General features: G+C 45.0%; 1 protein-coding gene across 6 annotated transcripts in view; it reads right to left on the bottom strand.

The window, feature by feature from the left end:
- Positions 1–25,271, bottom strand: part of IL5RA (interleukin 5 receptor subunit alpha) — a 217,032-nt gene that overhangs the window by 11,205 nt on the left and 180,556 nt on the right. For all 6 annotated transcript variants that reach the window (XM_056525034.1, XM_056525037.1, XM_056525036.1 and 3 more), the window contains 2 exons: positions 11,686–11,876; positions 9,778–9,908 (listed from right to left, as the gene is read on the bottom strand). In XM_056525034.1, coding sequence (XP_056381009.1) covers positions 9,778–9,908; positions 11,686–11,876 — 322 coding nt within the window. The remainder of the gene's footprint in view (positions 1–9,777; positions 9,909–11,685; positions 11,877–25,271) is intronic.

Here is a 25,271-nt window from a genome sequence, read left to right as displayed (position 1 = left end):
TTGATGAGCGCCGGGACCGACGCGATATGATGCGGGATCGCGGCGCGATCCCGCTTCATATCGCGGGAGCCGGCGCAGGACGTAAATATACGTCCTGCGTCATTAAGGGGTTAAGGGTTTAAAAAAGAAGTTACAGGTAAGTGAGAGCCAGAAATCTTGCTTGTTTGTAGGTGACCAAATACTTATTTACCACCATAATTTGCAAATAAATTCTTAAAAAAATCAGACAGTATGATTTTATGTTTTTTTTTTTTTTTTTTTTTTCCCGTTATGCCTCTCACAGTTGAGGTATACCTATGATGAAAATTACAGGACTCTCTCATCTTTTTAACCCCTTAAGGACCAGGCCATTTTACACCTTAGGACCAGAGCGTTTTTTGCACATCTGACCACTGTCACTTTAAACATTAATAACTCTGGAATGCTTTTAGTTATCAATCTGATTCCGAGATTGTTTTTTCGTGACATATTCTACTTTAACATAGTGGTAAAATTTTGTGGTAACTTGCATCCTTTCTTGGTGAAAAATCCCAAAATTTGATGAAAAATTTGAAAATTTTGCATTTTTCTAACTTTGAAGCTCTCTGCTTGTAAGGAAAATGGATATTCAAAATAAAAAAAATTTTTATTCACATATACAATATGTCTACTTTATGTTTGCATCATAAAATTGACGTGTTTTTACTTTTGGAAGACATCAGAGGGCTTCAAAGTTCAGCAGCAATTTTCCAATTTTTCACAAAATTTTGAACCTCGCTTTTTTTCAGAGACCAGTTCAGGTTTGAAGTGGATTTGAAGGGTCTTCCCATTAGAAATACCCCACAAATGACCCCATTATAAAAACTACACCCCCCAAAGTATTCAAAATGACAATCAGTAAGTGTTTTAACCCTTTAGGTGTTTCACAGGAATAGCAGAAAAGTGAAGGAGAAAATTCACAATCTTTATTTTTTACACTCGCATGTTCTTGTAAACCCAATTTTTGAATTTTTACAAGGGGTAAAAGGAGAAAATGTATACTTATATTTGTAGCCCAATTTCTCTCGAGTAAGCACATACCTCATATGTCTATGTAAAGTGTTCGGCGGGCGCAGTAGAGGGCTCAGAAGGGAAGGAGCGACAAGGGGATTTTGGAGAGTACGTTTTTCAGAAATGGTTTTTGGGGGGCATGTTGCATTTAGGAAGCCCCTATGGTGCCAGAACAGCAGAAATAACCCACATGGCATACCATTTTGGAAACTAGACCCCTTGGGGAACGTAACAAGGAATAAAGTGAGCCTTAATACCCCACAGATGTTTCACGACTTTTGCATATGTAAAAAAAATATTTTTTTTTCCCACTAAAATGTGTGTTTCCCCCCAAATTTCACATTTTTGCAAGGGTTAATAGCAGAAAATACCCCCCAAAATTTGTAACTCCATCTCTTCTGAGTATGGAGGTACCCCATAAGTTGGCATGAAGTGCATTACGGGCGAACTACAATGCTCCGAAGAGAAGGAGTGATATTTGACTTTTTGAGAGCAAATTTTGCTCGGGGGGCATGTTGCATTTAGGAAGCCCCTATGGTGCCAGAACAGCAAAAAAAAAAAACACATGGCATACCATTTTGGAAACTAGACCCCTTGAGGAACGTAACAAGGAATAAAGTGAGCCTTAATACCCCACGCGGGTTTCACGACTTTTGCATATGTAAAAAAATATATATTTTTTTTTCACTAAAATGTGTGTTTCCCCCCAAATTTCACATTTTTGCAAGGGTTAATAGCAGAAAATACCCCACAAAATTTGTAACTCCATCTCTTCTGAGTATGGAGGTACCCCATAAGTGGACCTGAAGTGCACTACGTGCGAACTACAATGCTCAGAAGAGGAGGAGCACCATTGAGCTTTTGGAAAGAGAATTCGTTTGGAATGGTAGTCAGGGGCCATGTGCATTTACAAAGCCCCCCGTGGTGCCAGAACAGTGGACCCCCCCACATGTGACCCCATTTTGGAAACTACACCCCTCACAGAATTTAATAAGTGGTGCAGGGAGCATTTACACCCCACTGGCGTTTGACAAATCTTTGGGACAGTGGGCTGTGCAAATGGAAAATTACATTATTCATTTTCACGGATCACTGTTCCAAAAATCTGTCAGACACCTGTGGGGCGTAAATGCTCACTGTACCCCTTATTACATTACATGAGGGGTGTAGTTTCCAAAATGGGGTCACATATGGGGGGGGTCCATTGTTCTGGTACCATGGGGTCTTTGTAAACACAAGTGGCCTTCAATTCCGGAAAAATTTTCTCTTCAAAATCCCAATGGCGCTCCTCTTCTGAGCATTATAGTGCACCCATAGAGCACTTTACATCCACATATGGGGTATGCTCTTACTCATAAGAAATTGGGTTACAAATTTTGGGGGGCTTTTTTTTTATTTTCCCTTGTGAAAATGAAAAATTTAGGGTGACACCAGCATTTTAGTGAAAAAAATATTTTTTTTTCACTTTCCCATCCAACTTTAATGAAAATTTGTCAAACACCTGTGGGGTGTTCAGGCTCACTATACCCCTTGTTACGTTCCGTGAGGGGTGTCGTTTCCAAAATGGGGTCACATGTCTGTATTTATTGTTTTGTGTTTATGTCAGAACCACTGTAAAATCAGCCACCCCTGTGCAAATCACCAATTTAGGCCTCAAATGTACATGGTGCGCTCTCACTCCTGAGCCTTGTTGTGCGCCCGCAGAGCATTTTACGCCCACATATGGGGTATCTCCGTACTCAGGAGAAATTGCGTTACAAATTTTGGGGGTCTTTTTTTCCTTTTACCTCCCGTGAAAATAAAAAGTAAAGGACAACACCAGCATGTTAGTGTAAAAAAAATTTTTTTTTTACACTAACAGGCTGGTGTAGACCCCAACTTTTCTTTTTCATAAGGGGTAAAAGGAAAAAAAGCCCCCAAAATTAGTAACGCAATTTCTCCCGAGTACGGAGATACCACATATGTGGCCCTAAACTGTTTCCTTGGAATACGACAGGGCTCCAAAGTGAGAGAGCGCCATGCGCATTTGAGGACTAAATTAGGGATTGCACAGGGGTGGACATAGGGGTATTCTACGCCAGTGATTCCCAAACAGGGTGCCTCCAGCTGTTGCTAAACTCCCAGCATGCCTGGACAGTCAGTGGCTGTCCGGAAATGCTGGGAGTAGTTGTTTTGCAACAGCTGGAGGCTCTGTTTTGGAAACACTGCCGTACAATACGTTTTTTATTTTTTATTAGGGGGACAGTGTAAGGGGGTGTTTATGTAGTGTTTTACCCTTTATTATGTGTAAGTGTAGTGTAGTGTTTTTAGGGTACATTCACACTGGCGGGTTTACAGGGAATTTACCGCTAGGAGTTTGCGCTGCAGTGAAAAATTTGCCACAGCCCAAACTTGAAGCAGAAAACTTACTGTAAACCCGCCAGTGTGAATGTACCCTGTACGTTCACATGGGGGGGCAAACCTCCAGCTGTTTCAAAACTACAACTCGTAGCATGTACTGACAGACCGTGCATGCTGGGAGTTGTACTTTTGCAACAGCTGGAGGCACACTGGTTGGAAAACCTTCAGTTAGGTTCTGTTACCTAACTCAGTATTTTCCAACCAGTGTGCCTCCAGCTGTTGCAAAACTTCAACTCCCAGCATGTACTGATCGCCGAAAGGCATGCTGGGAGATGTAGTTATGCAACAGCTGGAGGGATCGCAACTACAACTCCCAGCATGCAGAGACAGCTGTTTGCTGTTCAGGCTTGCTGGGAGTTGCAGTTTTGCAACATCTGTAGAGCTATAGTTTAGAGACCACTGCATAGTGGTCTCCAAACTGTGGACCTCCAGATGTTGCAAAACTACAACTCCCAGCATGCCCAGACAGCAAACTGCTGTCTGGGCATGCTGGGAGTTGTAGTTTTGCAAGATCTGGAGGTGCACAGTATAGAGATCACTTTGCAGTGGTCTCAAACTGTAGACCTCCAGCTGTTGCAAAACTGCAACTCCCAGCAAGCCTAAACAGCTCTCTGGGCATGCTGGGAGTTGTAGTTTTGCAACATCTGGAGGGTTACAGTTTAGAGACCACTATAGTGGTCTCAGACTGTAGCCCTCCAGATGTTGCTAAGTAACTCACCGGCTTCCGTTGGATCCAGGGAGCTGCGTCGCGGTCCTCTTCTTCCGCCGATCGTCGCCCGCTGCCGTCGCCGATGGGTAAGTGGATCTTCGGCGCCGGTCCCTGTCGGTTTCCCCGTTCTGCCCCGCCTATTGTGGGAGGGCAGGACGGGGAAACCGAAAGTAAACCCCTCCGCCCCCGATCTGCTATTGGTGGTCGCGTCTAGACCACCAATAGCAGAGATAGGAGGGGTGGCAACTCTGCCACCTCACTCCTATCGCTACAGGGGGATCGTGGGTGTCTAGGACACCCGCGATCCCCCTTCTATTCCGGGTTACCGGGTCACCATAGACCCGTATGACCCGGAATCGGCGCAAATCGCAAGTGTGAATTCACTTGCGATTTGCGCCGATCGCCGACATGGGGGGGTCTAATGACCCCCCTGGGCATTTGCGCGGGGTGCCTGCTGATAGATATCAGCAGTCACCCCGGCGCGATCCCCGCGCGGCGGGGACCGAAATTCCCACGGGCGTACAGGTACGCCCTTGGTCCTTAAGTACCAGGGAGCAAAGGCGTACCTGTACGCCCTTGGTCCTTAAGGGGTTAAGTGGGAGAACTTGCACAATTAGTTGCTGACTAAATACTTTTTTGCCCCACTGTATGTGATTGTGTCACTTTTTTGCCTTTTGTCTCAACCCCATGTCTTATAGACTGATTGGTCCTTATCTGTAACCTGTACCCTCAAATTCATAGAGGTAATCAGGCAACATAGGTATAAAAAATGTTCTACATATGATATTATGTAACTATGTAATAGTAAAGTTAAACAGTTTCATGAATATGAATCATGAATATCATCAATAAAGTAAAATAAAAATTGTATCTGGAAGCCCATCATTTCTGTTTGTGGTCTACCAAATATTACCAGTATAGAAAGAGCAAATATTGTAACCATACATACATCGAAACCATACATACATATTACCATACTGTTACCAAACCCAGTTAGACAACCAATAATACCAGTATTCATTGGGCAAATAATTCTGCCACGCCACGACTACTATCAATACCACCACACAATGACTGGATAATGTCACCATACTGTTACTGAGTAATAAACACTAAACACAGACCAACATTACAAATAATACCAATATACAATTTCCAAATAATACTGGCACACCAGGAAAACACATAACCATAACACAACAACTGATACTGCTAGAGAATAAAACCACTGTACACACACTTATATTCTGCCATACACTGATCCATACAGAGGTAGATACCAGCTCTACACATGATCTGTATACCATATAAGTGATTACAATTACATCCAGTGATGTGATGTCTGACAAACAAATATCTTACATTACTTATTTTTCCAGCACCTCTGTACCTCTACACAACCCATCTGTAGCCTCCCAAACTGTAATAACACCCCTTTTATTGTTCCACACAGTAAAAGTAGTTAGGCCCCCCACAAAGTAGATATATCCCCTACCGTAGGCAGGTAGCTCCCCCATTAGGAATGTATAGTCCTCAAAGAAGTTAAGTAGTTTCTCCATTAAGTGGGTATGTCTCCTAGAGGGCAGGTATGTCTCCAAGCAGGTAATGTATGTTCCCCACAATAGGCGGGTAGTTGTCTCACTATGTAGGTATATATAACACAAACCCGGGGCCGAAGCCCAGAGCACAAATCCCTATAGGGTAAGCCCCCCAAATTAAAATATAACTTTTATTGTATTATTATATAAAATGATGACAAATGATTAAAACTCAAATTTCGCAGTTCCAGGTAGATTATAAATTCTGGGATTAACCCAGTAGTTTCTTGTCTTATGGGTCTGCAGTACCCAAACAATTGGAATCTGCGAAATAGATTAAAATCTGAAATTTGCCTCCTCTACTAGTTTCGGCGCATCTGCGCCGTCCTCAGGAGGAATATGCGGCAAACACCCGTCCACGTGTCTCACTCTGTCTTTTATACCCTAGGTTGATTACCTCATCACTCCCCGACACTCTACCAGGCCAATCCCTGTTTCTTTTCCTTGTGTCCAATAAGCGCTTTCCACCTCACTTTCCTGTGTGGAGAGCGGCCAACCAGATTCATGTTTATCTATTAGTATCTGATGACGTAAGTTGATGTCATCACCATGCGCCATTGTTGTGATGACTTGGTCATGTGTGTAATCACGTGATCGGTTACACGATTACACACATGACCAAGTCATCACAACAATGGCGCATGGTGATGACATCAACTTACGTCATCAGATACTAATAGATAAACATGAATCTGGTTGGCCGCTCTCCACACAGGAAAGTGAGGTGGAAAGCGCTTATTGGACACAAGGAAAAGAAACAGGGATTGGCCTGGTAGAGTGTCGGGGAGTGATGAGGTAATCAACCTAGGGTATAAAAGACAGAGTGAGACACGTGGACGGGTGTTTGCCGCATATTCCTCCTGAGGACGGCGCAGATGCGCCGAAACTAGTAGAGGAGGCAAATTTCAGATTTTAATCTATTTCGCAGATTCCAATTGTTTGGGTACTGCAGACCCATAAGACAAGAAACTACTGGGTTAATCCCAGAATTTATAATCTACCTGGAACTGCGAAATTTGAGTTTTAATCATTTGTCATCATTTTATATAATAATACAATAAAAGTTATATTTTAATTTGGGGGGCTTACCCTATAGGGATTTGTGCTCTGGGCTTCGGCCCCGGGTTTGTGTTATATATATTAGTGGGATCCCTAACCCACCCAGGGGTTCTTTTTGTGGTCGACTATGTAGGTATGTCCCTAAATAGGTAGTCCTCCCAAGTAGGCAGGTATGTCCTTAGGTTGTCCCAACTCCTATAGGCAGGTATGTCCTCAGGTACTCCCTCCCTTTCAAAAGTATCTCCTTAGGTAGTGCCCCCCAGGTAGGCAGGTGTGTTCTTAGGTAGTTCTCCTCCCCAGGTAGGCAGGTAGGTCCTTAGATAGTTCCCTGATTCACCCTTCACCATACACTGTCTGCTCAACCAGAGCATCAGACTGGACCTCACCTCAGACTGGAACAAGATGGTGACTACCTGGGGTTTAGACAGCTGGGTCACCTGAAGGTTCTCCCAGATCTTATGTCCTTTGATGTCACTATAGATGTTCCAGAGTAAGTCCAGACTGTACTGCAGCTTAAAGCTTATTTCATAGATCCGTCTGGAGGGGATATGGATCAGGGCCAACACCTCAGAAGCCTCAAACCACATGAACTCTTTTAACAATATTTTGCCAATAAACAGTCTGGAGGGGATGGATTCCTCTGGGCCTGTTTTTTGGATCCTCACTGCATTCTTCCTCTGTGATGTTGGGTTAGCTGACCCTGCAACATTAAAGAACAGTCTCCAGTATTGAGGTAGGTAAGCAAGGGGGTGCAGTACTGGGCCTCTCCTCAGCTGGAGGCTCACTGACACCTGAATGTTCTGCACCTGTGTGCACTGCGGACGGCTCTGCACCATGTACTCCATTCACTGCAGGCTGCTCAGAGTCCTTTATACTGGATGCACTGTCTGCTGCTGTTCTGCCCAGCAGGTTTTAGAACCATTTACAATTTGCTTTCTGCCCGTCACTATATCGGAGAGTTCATTAGTGTGGTTATATACCATCTGTGATAGTGTGGTTATATCACCATCTGTGGGTTGAAGAAGGGGCAGTCCTTAGTCTCCTGGACACAAGATCAGAGCTGCTTCTACATATCTATCTTCTAAAACTCCACTATCTGTGTAACAGCATATCTGGTGAGTCACTTACCTCTGTTACTAGAACATTATAGTATCCAGAGCTGTGCAGTTGTTTGTATTACTACTCAGGGAAGTTAACTGGGTAGATGTTATACTCTTAGCTAGCCATGCAATCCTATGTACAGGCAGCCATTTTATCATGTGCTTCACTGTTATCTAATGTATGATACATGCAGTTCTTATACTTTGTACTTATACATGTCTATTTGTATTCCTATAGTTTTACCACACTTATTACAACCTTTTGACCAATAAACGTGTTGAACTACAATGAACAGTCCTCTTATTAGGAAGACAGGGATGGTTTATGCTGAATGTCAGACTATACACCATGTGAACATGTAGGAAGACAGAACAGCTGCAGTATGTGAAGTCGGTTCCAGAGTGGTATTATTCACACTATCAGTACACAAGGCACTTTCCTGCACAATAGCACCACTTAAATTTCCATACCCCTAACCCTGTTTGCTGTCTCACAGTCCTCTGCTGCATCACCAGCACTCTCAAACCCCTCACTTGCTATATCTGGGTGCAGTGATCCCTCAGTATCAGTACCCCCATGTCTTACAGCTTATGCCTGCTCCACAATGTCATCATCAATGTCAATGTTTCCAATGGTTTCTCTCCTCCTCACACTGAGAGCTCTGGTCTCCCTCCTTCTCTCTGTCCCCCAGTTTTGCACTTTGGGCACCATCTCAGCGTCCCCCTCCAGCCACTCCTGCAGTATGGTACGCTCCCTCAATTATCCAACCTCTCGCATTTCATCAGCTTTATTTTAGGATCCGTCTCCTTCTTAATTTCTTCTCTGGTTAACTTACAGATCTGCAGTTCCTTCATAAATAATGTTTTCTTGTCACTTTTGTGCTAAATCCAGCAACATTACAAGATTGATGCAACTCACCAGCTCCATCTACAGATCTTCACCTCCACCAACTCCATGCTGCAGGCCGCACTCCAGACCTGGGCCTCTCCCAGGATTCTCTGCCCAGCTTCCCTCCCCTCCTTCTGGGTCAGAAGCCATGCCTCCGCCCCACAGGGAGGTCACCAGCACATATCTATCCTCTCCTATGTACAAGAATAGAACTACTATAATACTGCCCCCATATACAAGAATATAACTATTATAATACTGCCCCCTATGTACAAGAATATAAGTACTATTACGAGAGAGAAATCCTAGCACAAGCCTTTTCTTTTTGCAGCGATAAAGAAGATCGAAGCACTCACCCTGAGTAGTTTTGCAAGTAGTCATTTTGTTTATTTCACAGAAGCAACATACACATGATGAACGGCATCAGGGAGGCAGACAAACAGTGGAAGGTGGGGGAGTTCACAGGCTTTATTTATAATATGCAACTGACAAAGGCGGAATGTCGAACTGTGTCTTGCGTATGTTATCTGATATATTGAGTATAAACCTTATAACACTGCAAAAATAAAAGGCTTGGATTCACTTGATCCATGAGGACAGCACCGGAACCAAGTGCCGCCCTACACCAACATATTGGATGTAACTACTATTATACTGCCCTCTATCTACAAAATTATACTAAAATGCTGCCTCCTTTATGTAATAATATACCTAGTATAATACTGCCCGTTATGTGCAAGAAAATAACTACGATAATACTACCCTCTATGGACAAGAATATATCTACTATAATACTTCTCATATGTACAAGAATAAAACTACTATAATACTGCCTTGTATGTACAATAATATAACTACTACAATACTACTGTCATGTACAAGAATATACTATAATATGTACTATGTACTACGTATAGTTAGTGTATCTTCCTCTTATTATTAGGGTTATTTGATGCGTTTTTTTATGTTCATTATGTGTAACTTATAGTTTACCGTATCATTGCTGTCCTTTGACCAGATATTAACTTCATAAATGAAACAATTATCTTTAAAGGAATTGATGGGTTTCTTCCAGTGCAGGCCGTTCAAATCCATTTTCAGGTTCCGGACAGGTGGAATGATCTCTGGAAAAAGGACAGAATTTAGAACATGACGCTAACCCCCATCACATTACATTACAATGTATGTACTGTGTATAAACCGTATAAGCCGAGTTTTTGAGCACGATTTTTCGTGCTGAAAACGCCCCCCTCGGCTTATACTCGAGTGAACTCTCCGCCTGTCAATCCCTTCACAGTGGTATTCAACCTGCGGACCTCCAGATGTTGCAAAACTAGAACTCCCAGCATGCACGGACAGCCATCGGCTGTCCGGGCATGCTGGGAGTTGTAGTTTTGAAACCTCTGGAGGTCCGCAGGTTGAAGACTACTGCGCCCTTCGTCATCATCCAGACCCCCCCTTTAGTTTTCTACTCACCTCCCCTCGGTGGGAAGGAAGGGTGAGCTGGTCCGGGCCATCTATGCTGCAGGGACCGTCCGGTGGGAGGGTTAGTCGTTCCGGGCTGTCCATTTTCACCGGGGGGGCCCTCTTCTCCGCGCTCCGGGCCTGCCCCAGACGCGTATGAACATCCCTGTGCGTCGTCGTCAAGGCAACGTCACTAGTCCGGGGCTGGCCCGGAGCGTGGAGAAGCGGGCCCCCCCGGTGAAAACAGACAGCCCGGAACGACAAACCCTCCCCACCGGACGGTCCCTGCAGCATAGATGGCCCGGACTAGCTCACCCTTCCTTCCCACCGAGGGGAGGTGAGTAGAAAAGTAAAGGGGGGGTCTGGATGATGACGAAGGCCGCAATGGCCTTTAACCTGCGGACCTCCAGATGTTTCAAAACTACAACTCCCAACATGCCCGGAAAGCCGATGGCTGAAGGGATTGACAGGCGGTGATGATGAAGGGGGGGGGGGATGATGACGGGGGTCTGGATGATGACATGGGGGGGGGGGGGGGGATGATGTATTTCCCACCCTAGGTTTATAGTCGAGTCAATAACTTTTATATATATATATATATATATATATATATATATATAACCAAAGGATAAATTGGCCAGCACTATTGATCCAAACTATTGTAAAAACCTGGCTTGCAGGTGCAAGCTGCTGGGCTAAATATACAGCAACAGGAGAATACAGCAGCACACTGCTAGCACAAAGATATAGATGAAACATGAGTATATATATAAAACATGAGTATATAGATAGAACATGAAAAGCTATACAGCTGTAATGCAATAAATGAAGATATGAAAATATGAGGTACTTCGCTTGCAAATTTGTCGCCAAATAGCGTGGACCGTCCCACCACGGTAAGGTGACCTCATTCTGGGACGGACCCTACACTGTGTATATGCCTCTGTGTGAACAGCAGGCATGCAAGGTCTGAAACATCCAAGGCACCTTATATACACCTAATAGAGGTGGGTGGGGTGCAGGAGCCAACATGGAGGTAGCCACTCCCCCGTATGTGTAATACAACCAAAGGATAAATTGGCCAGCACTATTGATCCAAACTATTGTAAAAACCTGGCTTGCAGGTGCAAGCTGCTGGGCTAAATATACAGCAACAGGAGAATACAGCAGCACACTGCTAGCACAAAGATATAGATGAAACATGAGTATATAGATAAAACGTGAGTATATACTCATGTTTTATCTATATACTCATGTTTCATCTATATCTTTGTGCTAGCAGTGTGCTGCTGTATTCTCCTGTTGCTGTATATATATATATATATATATATATATATATATATATATATAATTTTTTTTTTTTTTTTTTTTTAAGATGATTCACAGGTATGAAGACAATATCACCAAGCTGCATGTTGGGATTCAGATTTTCCTCACCTATTTCCTGTGTGTTGAATATCTTCTCCACTGCCTTGATCTGTAGGCTCTTGCTTGTCCCATTAACGTGAACCAAGAAATCCATGGTGTTATTCATGGAGATAATACTGGAGAGAATGTGACACCCAGTCTGTCTCTGCCCCCCTGGCTCTGTTACAAAGTCCTGACAACTTTCAGTATTAGTTCCATACCTGCAAGAGATCATGCACCAACCAGTATTATGTATGAGACAGAGGATGAACAAAAAAAGCAATGTGTCACCTGTCATCAATTTTATGCTGCCCAAACCAAGGGTGACATGAAACAAAAGGCATATAATTTACAACTATGTTTTCCTTGGAATTGATGCAGCATTTCAGAGAAATCATAGTTGAAATAACATCTGGCAAACAGGGCTTGTCAACAAGGCCATGTTCACACGTCGGAATTTCTGTGCCAAATTCTGCATTGGAATTCCGCATGGAGATTCCGCAGCAGCAAATTCTCGTTGAATCCAACAAGATTCTGCTGCACTGTGCACACGGCGGAACATGGAGATTTTCTGTGCTGACATTCCGACATGTGAACATAACCTTAGAATCACCAGCGTGATCCTAGATGGCTTTTCCCACCCTGCTGAGCTTCGGTAACAGATCATTAATTAACAAATTAGGAAAAACCTGGCAATCTTTCCAGCTATGATTTCTCGGAAATGCTGCAGCACTTCGAAATGAATAATAGACAGCTGTAATAAGGGATTTTGTTTCTGGTTCATGCTGCCTGTGGGTCAGGTTCCCTTTAACCCCTTAAAGACCCAGGGCATATGGGTACGCCCTGGCTCCCTAGTAGTTAAGGACCCAGAGCGTACCTGTTTGGCAAGGGGAATTCTGGTCCCCGAAATGCGCTGGGCGGGGACCGGGGTGACTGCTGACTTCGATCAGCAGACACCCCGCGTAAATGCCCAGGGGGGTCATCAGACCCCCTCCATGTCAGCGATCGCCGCAAATCGCCGGTGAATTCACACCAGCGATTTGTGGCAATGCCGGGTCATACGGGTCTCCGGTGACCCAGAAAATAAGGGGGATCGGGGTTGTCCAAGACACCCATGATCCCCCTGAAGGAATAGGAGTGAGGTGGCAGTGGTGCCACCACTCCTATCCCTGCTATTGGTTGTCTAGAAGCGACGACCAATAGCAGATTGGGGGCGGGGGGGTTAACTTTCGGTTTCCCCGTTCTGTCCACCTACAGTAGGCTGGGCAGAATGGGGAAACCGACGAGGACCAGCACCGAAGGTCCACTAACCCATCGGCGGCGGCAGCAGGCGGTGACTGGCAGCAGAAGAGGAACGGCGATGTGGCTCCCTGGATCCTACGGAAGCCAGTGAGTTGCCTAGCAACATCTTGAGGGCTACAGTCTGAGACCACTATACTGTGGTCTCTAAACTGTAGCCCTCCAGATGTTGCATAACTACAACTCCTGCATGCCCAGACAGCTGTTTGCTGTTTGGGCATGCTGGGATGTTCACTGTGCAGTGGTCTCTAAATTGTGGCCCTCTAGATCTTGCAAAACTACAACTCCTAGCATGCCCATACAGCAAACAGCTTTCTGAGCATGCTGGGAGTTGTAGTTTTGCAACATCTGGAGGACCACAGTTCGGAGATTACTGTGCAGTGGTCTCTAAACTGTAGCCCTCCAGATGTTGCAACATTGCAAATCCCAGCATGCCCAAACAGCTGTCTCGGCATGCTGGGAATTGTAGTTGCATACCTCCAGCTGTTACTACATCTCCCAGCATGCCCTTTGGCGATCAGTAAATGCTGGGAGTTGTAGTTTTGCAACAGCTGGAGGCACACTGGTTGGAAAATACTGAGTTAGGTAACAGAACCTAGAACCTAACTTAAGGTTTTCCAACCAGTGTGCCTCCAGCTGTTGCAAAAGTACAACTCCCAGCCCTTTGGCGATCAGTACATGCTGGGAGTTGTAGTTATGAAACAGCTGAAGGTTTGCCCCCCTAATGTGAATGTACAGGGTACATTCACACAGGCGCATTTCCGGACAGCCACTGACTGTCCAGGCATGCTGGGAGTTTAGCAACAGCTGGAGGCACCCTGTTTGGGAATCACTGGCGTAGAATATCCCTATGTCCACCCCTATGCAATCCCTAATTTAGTCCTCAAATGCGCATTGCGCGCTCTCAATTCGGAGCCCTGTCGTATTTGGGGCTACAAAGTTGGGGCTACACGAGCATGTTAGTGTAAAAAAAAAATAATAATAAAAATGTTTACACCTACATTCTGGTGTTGCCCCATACATTTTATTTTCACAAGCGTTAAAAGGAAAAAAAGACCCTCAAAATTTGTAACGCAATTTCTCCTGAGTACGGAAATACCCCATATGTGGGCATAAAATGCTCTGCGGGCGCACAACAAGGCTCAGGAGTGAGAGTGCACTATGTACATTTGAGGCCTAAATTGGTGATTTTCACAGGGGTGGCTGATTTTACAGCGGTTCTGACATAAACGCAAAAAAATAAATACCCACATGTTACCCCATTTTGGAAACTAGACCCCTCACGAAACGTAACAAGGGGTAAAGTAAGTCTTATCAACCCACAGGTGTCTAACGAATTTTCTTTAAAGTTGGATGGGAAAATGAAGAAAAACATTTTTTCATTAAAATGCTGTGTAAATTTTTCATTTTCACAAGGGAAAACAGGAAAAAAGTCCCCCAAAATTTGCAACCCCATTTCTTCTGAGTAAGAACATACCCCATATGTGGATGTAAAGTGCTCTCCTGGCGCACTACAATGCTCAGAAGTGAAGGAGCGCCATTGAGCTTTTGAAGAGAAAATGTGTCCGGAATTGAAGGCCGCGTGTATTTAGAAAGCCCCCATAGTGCCAGAACAATGGATCCCCCCCCCCCACATGTGACCCCATTTTGGAAACTACACCCCTCATGTAATGTAATGAGGCAGATTTTTGGAACAGTGGTCCGTGAAAATGAAAAATGTAATTTTTTATTTGCACAGCCCACTGTTTCAAAGATCTGTCAAATGCCAGTGGGGTGTAAATACTCACTGCACCCCTTATTAAATTCTGTGAGGGGCGTAGTTTCCAAAATGGGGTCCCAGTGGGGTCCACTGTTCTGGCACCACGGGGGGCTTTGTAAACGCACATGGCCCCTGACTTCCATTCCAAACAAATTATATTTCCAAAAGCTCAATGGCGCTCCTCCTCTTCTGAGCATTGTAGTTCGCCAGCAGAGCACTTGACGTCCACACATGGAGTATTTCCATACTCAAAAGAAATGGGGTTACAAATTTTGGGGGTCATCTTCTCCTATTACCCCTTGTAAAAATGCAAAATTTGGGTAAAAACCAGCATTTTAGTGGAATTTGAACAAAAAAGTAGTCAAACACCTGTGAGGTGTTAGGGCTCACTGTACCCCTTGTTACGTTCCTTGAGGGGTGTAGTTTCCAAAATAGAATGCCATGTGTTTTTTTTTTTCTTTTCTTTTGCTCTTCTGGTACCATAGGGGCTTCCTAAATGCGACATGCCCCCAAAAACCATTTCAGCAAAATTTGCTTTCCAAAAGCCAAATGTGACTCCTTCTGTTCTGAGCATTGTAGTGCGCCAGCAGAGCACTTGATGTCCACACATGGGGTTTTTCCATACTCAGAAGAGATGGGGTTACAAATTTTGGGGGGGCATTTTCTCCTATTACCCCTTGTAAAAAAAAATGTAATTTAAGGGAAAACTAGCATTTTAGTAGAAAAAAAAATTATTGACACATCTAATTAAAGAAAAGTCGTCAAACACCTGTGGGGTGTTAAGGCTCACTGTACCCCTTGTTACGTTCCTTGAGGGGTGTAGTTTCTAAAATAGTATGCCATGTGTTTTTTTTTTGTTTTGTTTTTTTTTTGCAGTTCTGGCACCATAGGAGCTTCTTAAATCTGACATGCCCCCAAAAACCATTTCAGTAAAACTCACTCTCCAAAATCCCACTCTTCTTCCCTTCTGAGCACTCTAGTGCACCCACAGAGCACTTGACATACATATATGAGGTATTTCCTTACTCGAGAGAAATTGGGTTACACATTTTAGGGAGATTTCTCTCCTTTTACCCTTTGTAAAAATTCAAAAACTGACCCACATTGATCATTGTAGGTGTAAGTGAAGCATTTTTTTTACACCCTTTTTTTGTGTGCTGATAATGTGTAGGAGCACCAAATATATTAAATGTTCACAGACCATTTGATACATTTTGTGCAGGTAAACATTTTCTGAAATTTCTCTCTTCACATACACCAAAAAGCTACACCACGTCTGGGATGGTGTAGTTTTAGACACTTTTCAGTGGCTTTGCGCCTTTTTTGCGCCTTTTTACAAAAAGGCGCAGTTCATAAATTTCAGTCCACGGCATACGCTGAATTGAAAAGCATGTACTGCTACTCCAAAACATCTGGAATGACTACAATATTCTACCACCAAAAGGCACAAAATAACATACAGTGCGCCAAAATAGCGCCTTTTGTACGGAGAAAAAAAAGGTTTAAACTCATTGATAAATGTCGGCCCCTTGGTCTACAAGAACATGCCAGTGTAAAAAATTAAGATTTTGAATTTTATCCTTCAATTTGCTGCTATTCCTGTGAAATACCTAAAGGGTTAACAAACCTTTTGAATGTCATTTTGAATTCTTTGAGGGGTGCAATTTTTATAATGGGGTCATTTATGGGGTATTTCTAATAAGAAGGCCCTTCAAATCCACTTCAAAACTGAACTGGTCCCTGAAAAATTTCGATTTTGAAAATTTTGTGAAAAATTGGAAAATTGCTGCTATATTTTGAAGCCCTCTGATGTCTTCCAAAAGTAAAAACATGTCAACTTTATGATGCCAACATAAAGTAGACACATTGTATATGTGAATCAATATAGAATTTATTTAGAATATTCATTTTCCTTATAAGTAGAGAGCTTCAAAGTAAAAAAAAAAAAAAATTCAATTTTTTCATCAAATTTTGGAATTTTTCACCAAGAAATGATGCAAGTATCGACAGAATTTTATCACTAACAAAGTAGAATGTTTTTTCGTGCAAAAAATGACCGGGTCCTACACTGAAAATTGGAAAAACATTTATTCAACTGGTGCCAGAAAGTTAAACAGATTTGTAAATTACTTCTATTTAACCCCTTAAGGACCCGGGGTTTTTCCGTTTTTGCATTTTCGTTTTTTCCTCCTTACTAGTGTTGAGCGGCATAGGCCATATTCGAATTCGCGAATATTCGCGAATATATGGACGAATATTCGTCATATATTCGCGAATATTCGCATATTCATTATATTCCCGTTTTATTTTCGCATATGCGAACATTCGCGTATGCGAAAACTATCATATGTGCATATTAGCATATACAAAATTAACATACGCGAAAATTCGCATATGTGAAAATTCGCATGTGCTAATTTTCGCATATGCGAATTTTCGCGCGCCAGTCTCACACAGTAGTATTAGAGCCTTCTTTACACCACACAAGCTGGAAGCAGAGAGGGATGATCACTGTGATGTGTACTGTGAAAAAAAAAAAAAAAAAAAAAAAAAAAAAAACGAATATTCGTAATTACGAATATATAGCGCTATATTCGCGAAATTCGAGAATTCGCGAATATGCGATACTCGCGAATAATATTCGAATTGCGAATATTCGTGAGCAACACTACTCCTTACCTTTAAAAAATCATAACTCTTTCAATTTTTCACCTAAAAATCAATATGAGGGCTTGTTTTTGCATCACCAATTCTACTTTGTAATGACGTCAGTCATTTTACCCAAAAATCTACGGCGAAACGGGAAAAAAAATCATTGTGAGACAAAATTGGGGAAAAAAACGCCATTTTGTAACTTTTGGGGGCCTCCGTTTCTACACAGTACATTTTTCGGTAAAAATGACACCATCTCTTTATTCTGTAGGTCCATACGATTAAAATAATACCCTACTTATGTAGGTTTGATTTTTGTTGTACTTCTGGAAAAAATCAAAACTACATGCAGGAAAATTTATACGTCATCTTGTCATCTTCTGACCCCTATAACTTTTTTATTTTTCAGCATATGGGGCGGTATGTGGGCTCATTTTTTGCGCCGTGATCTGAAGTTTTTAGCGGTACCATTTCATGATATAAAAAGTGACCAAAAATGAACAATTTTGACTTTGGAATTTTCTTGCGCGTACGCCATTGACCGTGCGGTTTAATTAACGATTAATTTTTATAATTCGGACATTCCCGCACGCGGTGATACCACATATGTTTATTTTTATTTACACAGTTTTTTTTATGGGAAAAGGGGGATGATTCAAACTTTTATTAGGGGAGGGGTTAAATGATCTTTATTCACTTTTTTTTTTCACTTTTTTTTTACAGTGTTATAGTTCCCATAGGGACCTATAACACTGCATACACTGATCTTTTAGATTGATCAGTGGTTTCTCATAAGAAACCACTGATCGATGATTCTGCCGCTTGACTGCTCATGCCTGGATCTCAGGCACTGAGCAGTCATTCGGCGATCGGACTGCGAGGAGGCAGGTATGGATCCTCCAGCTGTCATGTAAGCTGTTCAGGATGTCGCGATTTCGCCGCGGCGATCCCGAACAGCTCCCTGAGCTAACTGGCATGGTTTCACTTTCATTTTAGAAGGGTTAATAGCGCGTGGCAACGCGATCAATGCCGCACGCTATTAGCCACGGGTCCCGGACGTTGTTAGAGGCCGGGCCCGACCCACTATGACGTAGGGCCACGCCGTGGCCCCGCGTTATAGATCGGGAGCGGACTCAGGACGTACAGGACGTGCCATCTGCCCCTAGGGTAATTCATCTGCCCTCATCACACCTTCACCACAACTTTTGGCGTAATGAACAGGATACCAGTGTGCGCCTTAAGCCTAAAGTACCCCCCTGGAAGAGTTAACTTGGGCCAGTGTCTCCCCCGCGCGAGTGGTCGCAGCTCCACCCCGTCAGTCCCCATCGGTGACGCCTCTTCAGTACAGCAAGGAGGAACTAAAGGGCCGCCCTGTGTTGCACAGGGGAAGATTTTGCCAACTGGACCAAAACTGTAAGTTCCCTGGGCAGCTATATTGGAGGCTGTGGTTGCTGCGCTCATCTCCGGCTGTCCTTTACCAAGAACCCGCTGCAGCGCAAACACCAACGATTGCAAAATACCAAGTCTACGGTGTCTGAAGCTGTCATTACTGCAACATCATTGTCCGCAAGTCTAGTTGCAAGACCATCCATTACCAGGTACCTTCAAAATAGAGGGGGAGTATCCACCACAGTACCCCCATTAGCCAAACCAGAGCCGCTGCAGCACTTCAGCAATTATCTTAAAAGGGGAATGCACCTATTCTTCTTACAGCAACAGCGCACTCAAAAAGCAATGGGATATCTGAACCCAGCACCACAGATCAACTGGGCGCCAGCGCCCCCTCATCTCCAGCAGCAAGGTCATCACCTGCTACAGTAGCCAGGGTCCTGCCCCCCTTGCCTGTAGTCAACATCAACAGTCCTGATGTTCCAGCGTCTGTACCAGTATTCATGGGGAATCCTGTCCTATCTACCTACAGTGGAGACCACCTAACCCTGAGGGATTTCAAGGAGAGGATCCAGAGCTTGTTTGTCTTTTACTCTTTTCCTCCTAACCAACAGGTGCAACTGCTAACAAGACAACTCAAGGGACCGGCACTAGAGGAAGTCTGCACCTGGCCAGCATCTGAGAAGATGACAGTGGAGCAGATCTTTGAAGGACTGTACCAGGTATTGGAGTCACATTCTCCATCTGAGGTATGTCTCCGGCTGTATGAAAGGCAACATAAGCCAGGTGAGACCTTGAGAGCATATGCCGTAGCCCTACAGAATGCTCTAGAGACTGTCCAAAAATTAGATGGTATAACTCCCGAGCAGGGCAACAAGGTGTTAATGGACAGGATCATTGATGGGGCTTATAACAAGTGGGACAAGGCCCAACTAAGAATGTTAGCGCTCCAAACTCCCACATGTAATTTCCTGCTTTTAAAAGCCTGGCTATCCAAGTGATCGAGTCTGGGACTGAGGTTGAGGAAACTTGCACTCCCCTCACACCTGATCAAGAGCTACTAGGGGCAGTAGCCAGGCGTATACCATTACAGTCCCCTGTCCCCGCCCCAGTGCAGCCTACTTTGCCAGTCACTGCAACCTTAGATCTCTAGAGTGTCCCACAGGACATTGAGCAATTGACCAAGGCTGTTTAGGAGCTTGCCATCCGGCCTGCTCCACCTGACCGTGAACCTCCCCTGTCTAGAAAACCTTTCCCTGCTCCCCACAATCCCAATTACCTTAATCCTCCACCTAATAGATATTCGGGGACTTGGAGACCTTTCTGCACCTATTGTACTGAACCCGGCCATTGGAAAATGCAGTGCTGGGATTTAAACGGATTTACCCTGAGTTCGAGGACCGGCCCTCAAGAAAACGGTCACCAGGTCCAACCCCCTAACGACCTAAATCAACACTCTCACTTTATGTCACCTCCTGCCCCTTTGCTGTAGAAGGTGTGCCTTTAGAGGCGTTGATACATACAGGGTCACAAGTGTCTACTATATCTAAACATGTTTTCTACCAGCAATGGGATGCTAGTTTACTATGTGAGCCTGATGATGTTAATTACAGGGTTGTTGCAGGTAATGGGCAACCAGTCCCCAGACATGGATACTGGGAGCCAACTATTCAGTTGGGGAAGCATGTTGTCAGGATCCGGGTACTGTGAGGATACTGGTGGTGGATCCTCTGTGTCAGTGGGGTGATGACGTGGGCCGTACCAGGGGAACGGAGTCTAAGGGGTTACTGGTATTCACCAGAGCCCGCCGCAAAGCGGGATGGACTTGCTGTGGCAGGTAACCCCCAGGTCGTTCCACCCGGTAGCGACTCAACCCCGACTGACTGCTGAGATAAGCGCGGTACAAGGGATTAGGCAAGAGCAAGGTCGGACATTGCAGAAGGTCAGGGCAGGCAGCAAGGATCGTAGTCAGGGGCAACGACAGGAGGTCTGGAACACTGGCTTGGGACATACAAGGAACGCTTTCACTGGCACAATGGCAACAAGATCCGGCGATGCTGGGAAGGGGAAGTGAGGTATTATAGACAAGGACACAGGTGAATTCACTAATTTGGGCCAGGCGCCAATCAGCAGCGCACTGGCCCTTTAAATCGCAGAGAGCCGGCGCGCGCGCGCCCTAGGGAGCGGGGCAAGGCGCGCCAGGACTGGACAGACAGGGAACGGGTCCGGTAAGCAGGCTGGGATGCGAACTGCGAGCGGGCGCATCCCGCATCACGGATCACATCCCTGCTAGGGACAGTATCGCAGTGCTCCCGGTCAGCGGGTCTGACTGGGGCGCTGCGAGCAGGTAAACGCTGCGAGCGCTCCGGGGAGGAGCGGGGGCCCGGAGCACTCGGCGTAACACATGTACTTAGCGGGCAGGGAGTGATTGTAATTAATGTGACAGATAAGGGGTCTGCTGAGTTTATATTGGGGATGAACATTCTGAAAAACTGTTTCACTGAGATATTAGATGCCTTGCATGCTTCTCTTCCCCATATGTCCCCTTCAGACCAGCGGGCTGTGCAGCACCACTTGAAAGTTCTACAGGCGGAGCAGAAGTTTGCCCACAAGCAAGGTGAAATACAAGGGGAAGTACGAGTTCAAGATATCAGGTCGGTGACCTTACAACCCAACACTGAAACCATCATCTGATGTCGTGCACATCCCGGAGTCAACAATAGAGACTATCAGGCCCTGCTGGAACCTATGCAGTTAGAAGATCATCCTCTTGTCCGAGCTGCGAGAAGTCTCGTCACTGTCACCAACGGGAGAGTCCCGCTGCGGTTAGTGAACCTATCTGATTCTGCTACTGTCTTACACTCCATTTGGTCAGTTGTACCTCCTAGAGCCGAAGGACATTGTGACAGAACATCTAGTGTCCCGACAGCGTGCAGCTCAAGTTTCGGAAGGATCCAGTTCTAACCCCCAGAGCCCTGGTGGGCACAGCTCCAGGTTAAGGACGACACTACCCCGAAATACCAGGTCAATGTTGTCATCAATGTTGCCAAAAGGTATCATGAAGCTTTCAGAAAACACCTCACAGAGTTTGGGAAGACTTTGATGATCCAGCACCATATCCTCACAGGCGACAGCCCGCCTATCAAGGAAAGGCCCTTCCCAATTGCGCCAGGCATGTACCAGACTGTCAAAAAGATGTTGACCGACATGAAAAAGGCAGATGTAATACAAGAAAGTCAGAGCCCCTGTGCGGCCCCACTTGTCCTGGTCAAAAAGAAAGACGGAACTATCTGCTTCTGTGTCGACTACAGGAAGCTGACTATTGTCACACATAAGGACGCTTATCCTTTGCCAAGGATCGAGGAGTCACTTATGGCCCTCGTGTCTGCTGCTTACTTCTCCACACTGGATTTGACCAGCGGATACTGGCAAGTGCCCATGGCCGTAAAGGATCGGGAGAAGACCGCCTTCGTGACACAAATGGGGTTGTTCGAGTTTAACAGCATGTCGTTCGGGCTATGTAATGCCCCTGCTACGTTCCAGCATCTGATGGAAAGGTGCCTGGGTCATTTGAATTTCCAAAGTGTCTTGTTGTACCTGGACAATGTCATCTTGTATTCAAAGTCCTACTAGGAACACCTTAGTCATCTGTCTTGATCAAGCATGGGTTGAAGATCAAACCATCAAAGTGTCACTTGCTCAAATCTCAAGTCAATTACTTGGGACATGTTGTCAGCAAAGAGGGAGTCCAGCCAAATCCTGAAAAGGTGGATGCTGTCAAGAACTGTCCTACCCCGCGCACGGTGAAGGATGTCAGGAGCTTCCTGGGATTTGCCGGTTACTACCACTGCTTCATTCCACACTTGGCCCAGATTGCAGAACCCCTCACAGCTCTCCTATGGGATACGGCGAAGGAGAATTACAATGGAAGACTACCTATTGAATGGGCCAAAGAGCAAGAGACAGAGTTTTTAAACTTCTACTGAGAGAACCACCCATCTTGGCATATCCAAACTAAAGTCAGCCATTCCGGCTATATACTGATGCCAGTTTCGAAGGTCTGGGAGCTGTCCTGTCCCAAGTCCAAGAACGACGAGAGCATGTAATTGCCTATACCAGTCGTAACCTGTGAGGAGCTGAGTAGAACTATGCTAATTACAGCTCATTCAAGTTGGAACTTCTTGCCCTGGTATGACCGAAAAGTTCAAAGACTATTTGGCTGCCACGCCTTTTATTGTCTACACGGATAATAACCCGTTGGCCCACCTGAACACTGCCAACTTGAGTGCTATCGAACAGCATTGGGCTTCAAGATTAGCCAATTACAGTTTCACCATCAAGTACAGAAACGGAAAGTCAAATGCCAATGCGAATGTACTGTTTTGGGTGACCCCCGGCAAAGAGCCCCCCATCAAAAACGTGTAGGAAGATGTGGTGATACCCCATTTTATCAACGGTTCGTGAACTAGAATGTTGTGACCGCCCTCATGGATGGTGAACCCAGGTCCAAAAAGGTTAAGGAAAATCTATACACCTGGAAGACTCTTCAGGATGAAAGTTGAGTCATGGGGAATCTGTTGGACTACCTTCTGGCGAAAAAGGTACCAACCCATCTACGCCGGGCCCAGTGTGATTACGAATGGACTGTTGTACTGAAATTTTTTGGATCCGGTCTCTTGTGATCAACTTCATATGATTCTGGTTCTCCGAAGAGATTTTGCGATGGTCCTCAACGCATACCATGACCAGTCGGGGCACTTTGGAGTCCACAAAACCGAAGCCACTGTCAGATGAAGGTTCTATTGGATCGGAATGCGGAGCAACATTGAAAAATGGTGCAGTGAATGTGCTGTCTGTAACGTAACCAAGAATGTGTGCAAGGACGCAAGAGCACCCCTCCATTCCATCCATACTGACTGACCCAACCAGTTGGTCATGCTAGATGTGAAATTGTCTCCTACGCGGTCCAGGTACACTTATGCTCTCACCATGGTGGATCATTATTCCAAGTGGGTTGTCGTTGTTCCTGTCAAAGAACTCACAGCCAAGACAGCGGCTCAGATGTTCTACTCCAAATGGGTGCAAACCCTTGGGTGTCCGGAGTCCGTCTTAACTGACCGTGGAACGGTCTCCGAGGCCCAACTCTTCCAAGAACTGTGTCAATTCCATGACTGCATGAAACTCCGGACCACCGCCTATCACCCACAGGGTAAGGGGCTCTGTGAACGTATCAACCAAGTCTGCATCCACATGCTGTGAGCGGCTTCTGTATCAAGGCAAGAAGAATTGCTCCGGTTATTGCCTGAGTTGTTGGAAATCTACAACAATACAGTACACTGTTCCACCGGATACACCCCCTTCTTCTTGATGATGGGTCAACATTGGCAACTGCCGAAAGACCGAACATTTGGATTGCAGGCCCCCATCAACAATTCTCCACAAGCGACCCTGGAGTGGTTCTCCGACCATCAGAGGAAGATTCAAGAGGCAAAGGAGATAGTCTGCAAGAAAATGGGCGAGGCACAACAAAGACAAGAAGACGACTATAACCGCCATGCCTCTGCCAAACCACTCAAGGTGGGTGATAAAGTCTGGCTACGGAAGTTCCCGAGAACTAACAAGTTAGACTCCATCTGGGAGACAGATCCCTATACGGTGACGGCCATACCATATCCTGAGTCCGATGTATACATGGTACAGAAGCCTGGGTATGAGCCACAAGTCGTCCACCGAAATTGTGTCAAGCTCTGTCTCAAAGAAGATCTACCAGTGCTCTCAGCACAGTCTACTCCAGATGTCCGACCTGCAAGAGAGTATGTTCCTGGCGAGGGAATCAATCCATCCATGGATTTCCCCATGTTTTCTCTGAATCAGGCAGCTTTCTTCTGTGTATCTCTAACCCCGGGGCTAGTTCAACCAGGGTTAGTTAACACGCCAGTCCCAGTCCTGTTACCATTGGCTCCGGCCTATATACCTGTCTCCAGAGTGCCGACCATGTCTTCAATATCTCCAATGTCTCCAGCACAAATGCCAGCAACCTTGAGTCCAGCAAGTTCTGAACCAATTCCAGCTCTTGACTTCGCTGAAGAAGAGCCGGCTGAAGCTCCAGGAGTTCCAGATTCCCCAGAGGTGGTGCTGCACAGATCCCAAAGGTCAACTCAGGGACAGTTACCAGCTAGGTACCGAGAGTGATAGTACCTAGCCAATCTAGCATAGATAATGCTAATGTCAGTTCCTGTATAGCTCATGTCATGCACATAATATCTTGCATATAAACTAGTCAATTGTCATGTCTAGTTGGGACTGTAGCTAAACTGTATATTATCCAGTCCATACATAGTCAGAAATGTGTATATGTCTAACCATTTTTCCTGTCCATCATGTACAAGGTACTCTACTGTCAAGAGGTTTCCCCTGAAGCATAGGTGAAACGTGTTGTGGCGGATGAGAGGATACTGTCTTGTGGGAGTGTAGGGTGTTTAGGGTGTCATTTTGCAGGATAGTTAAGGGCACTGTT

This window comes from Hyla sarda, chromosome 6, assembly GCF_029499605.1.
Source record: "Hyla sarda isolate aHylSar1 chromosome 6, aHylSar1.hap1, whole genome shotgun sequence".
Lineage (NCBI taxonomy): Eukaryota > Metazoa > Chordata > Amphibia > Anura > Hylidae > Hyla > Hyla sarda.
This window is presented reverse-complemented; position numbering and strand designations above follow the sequence as displayed.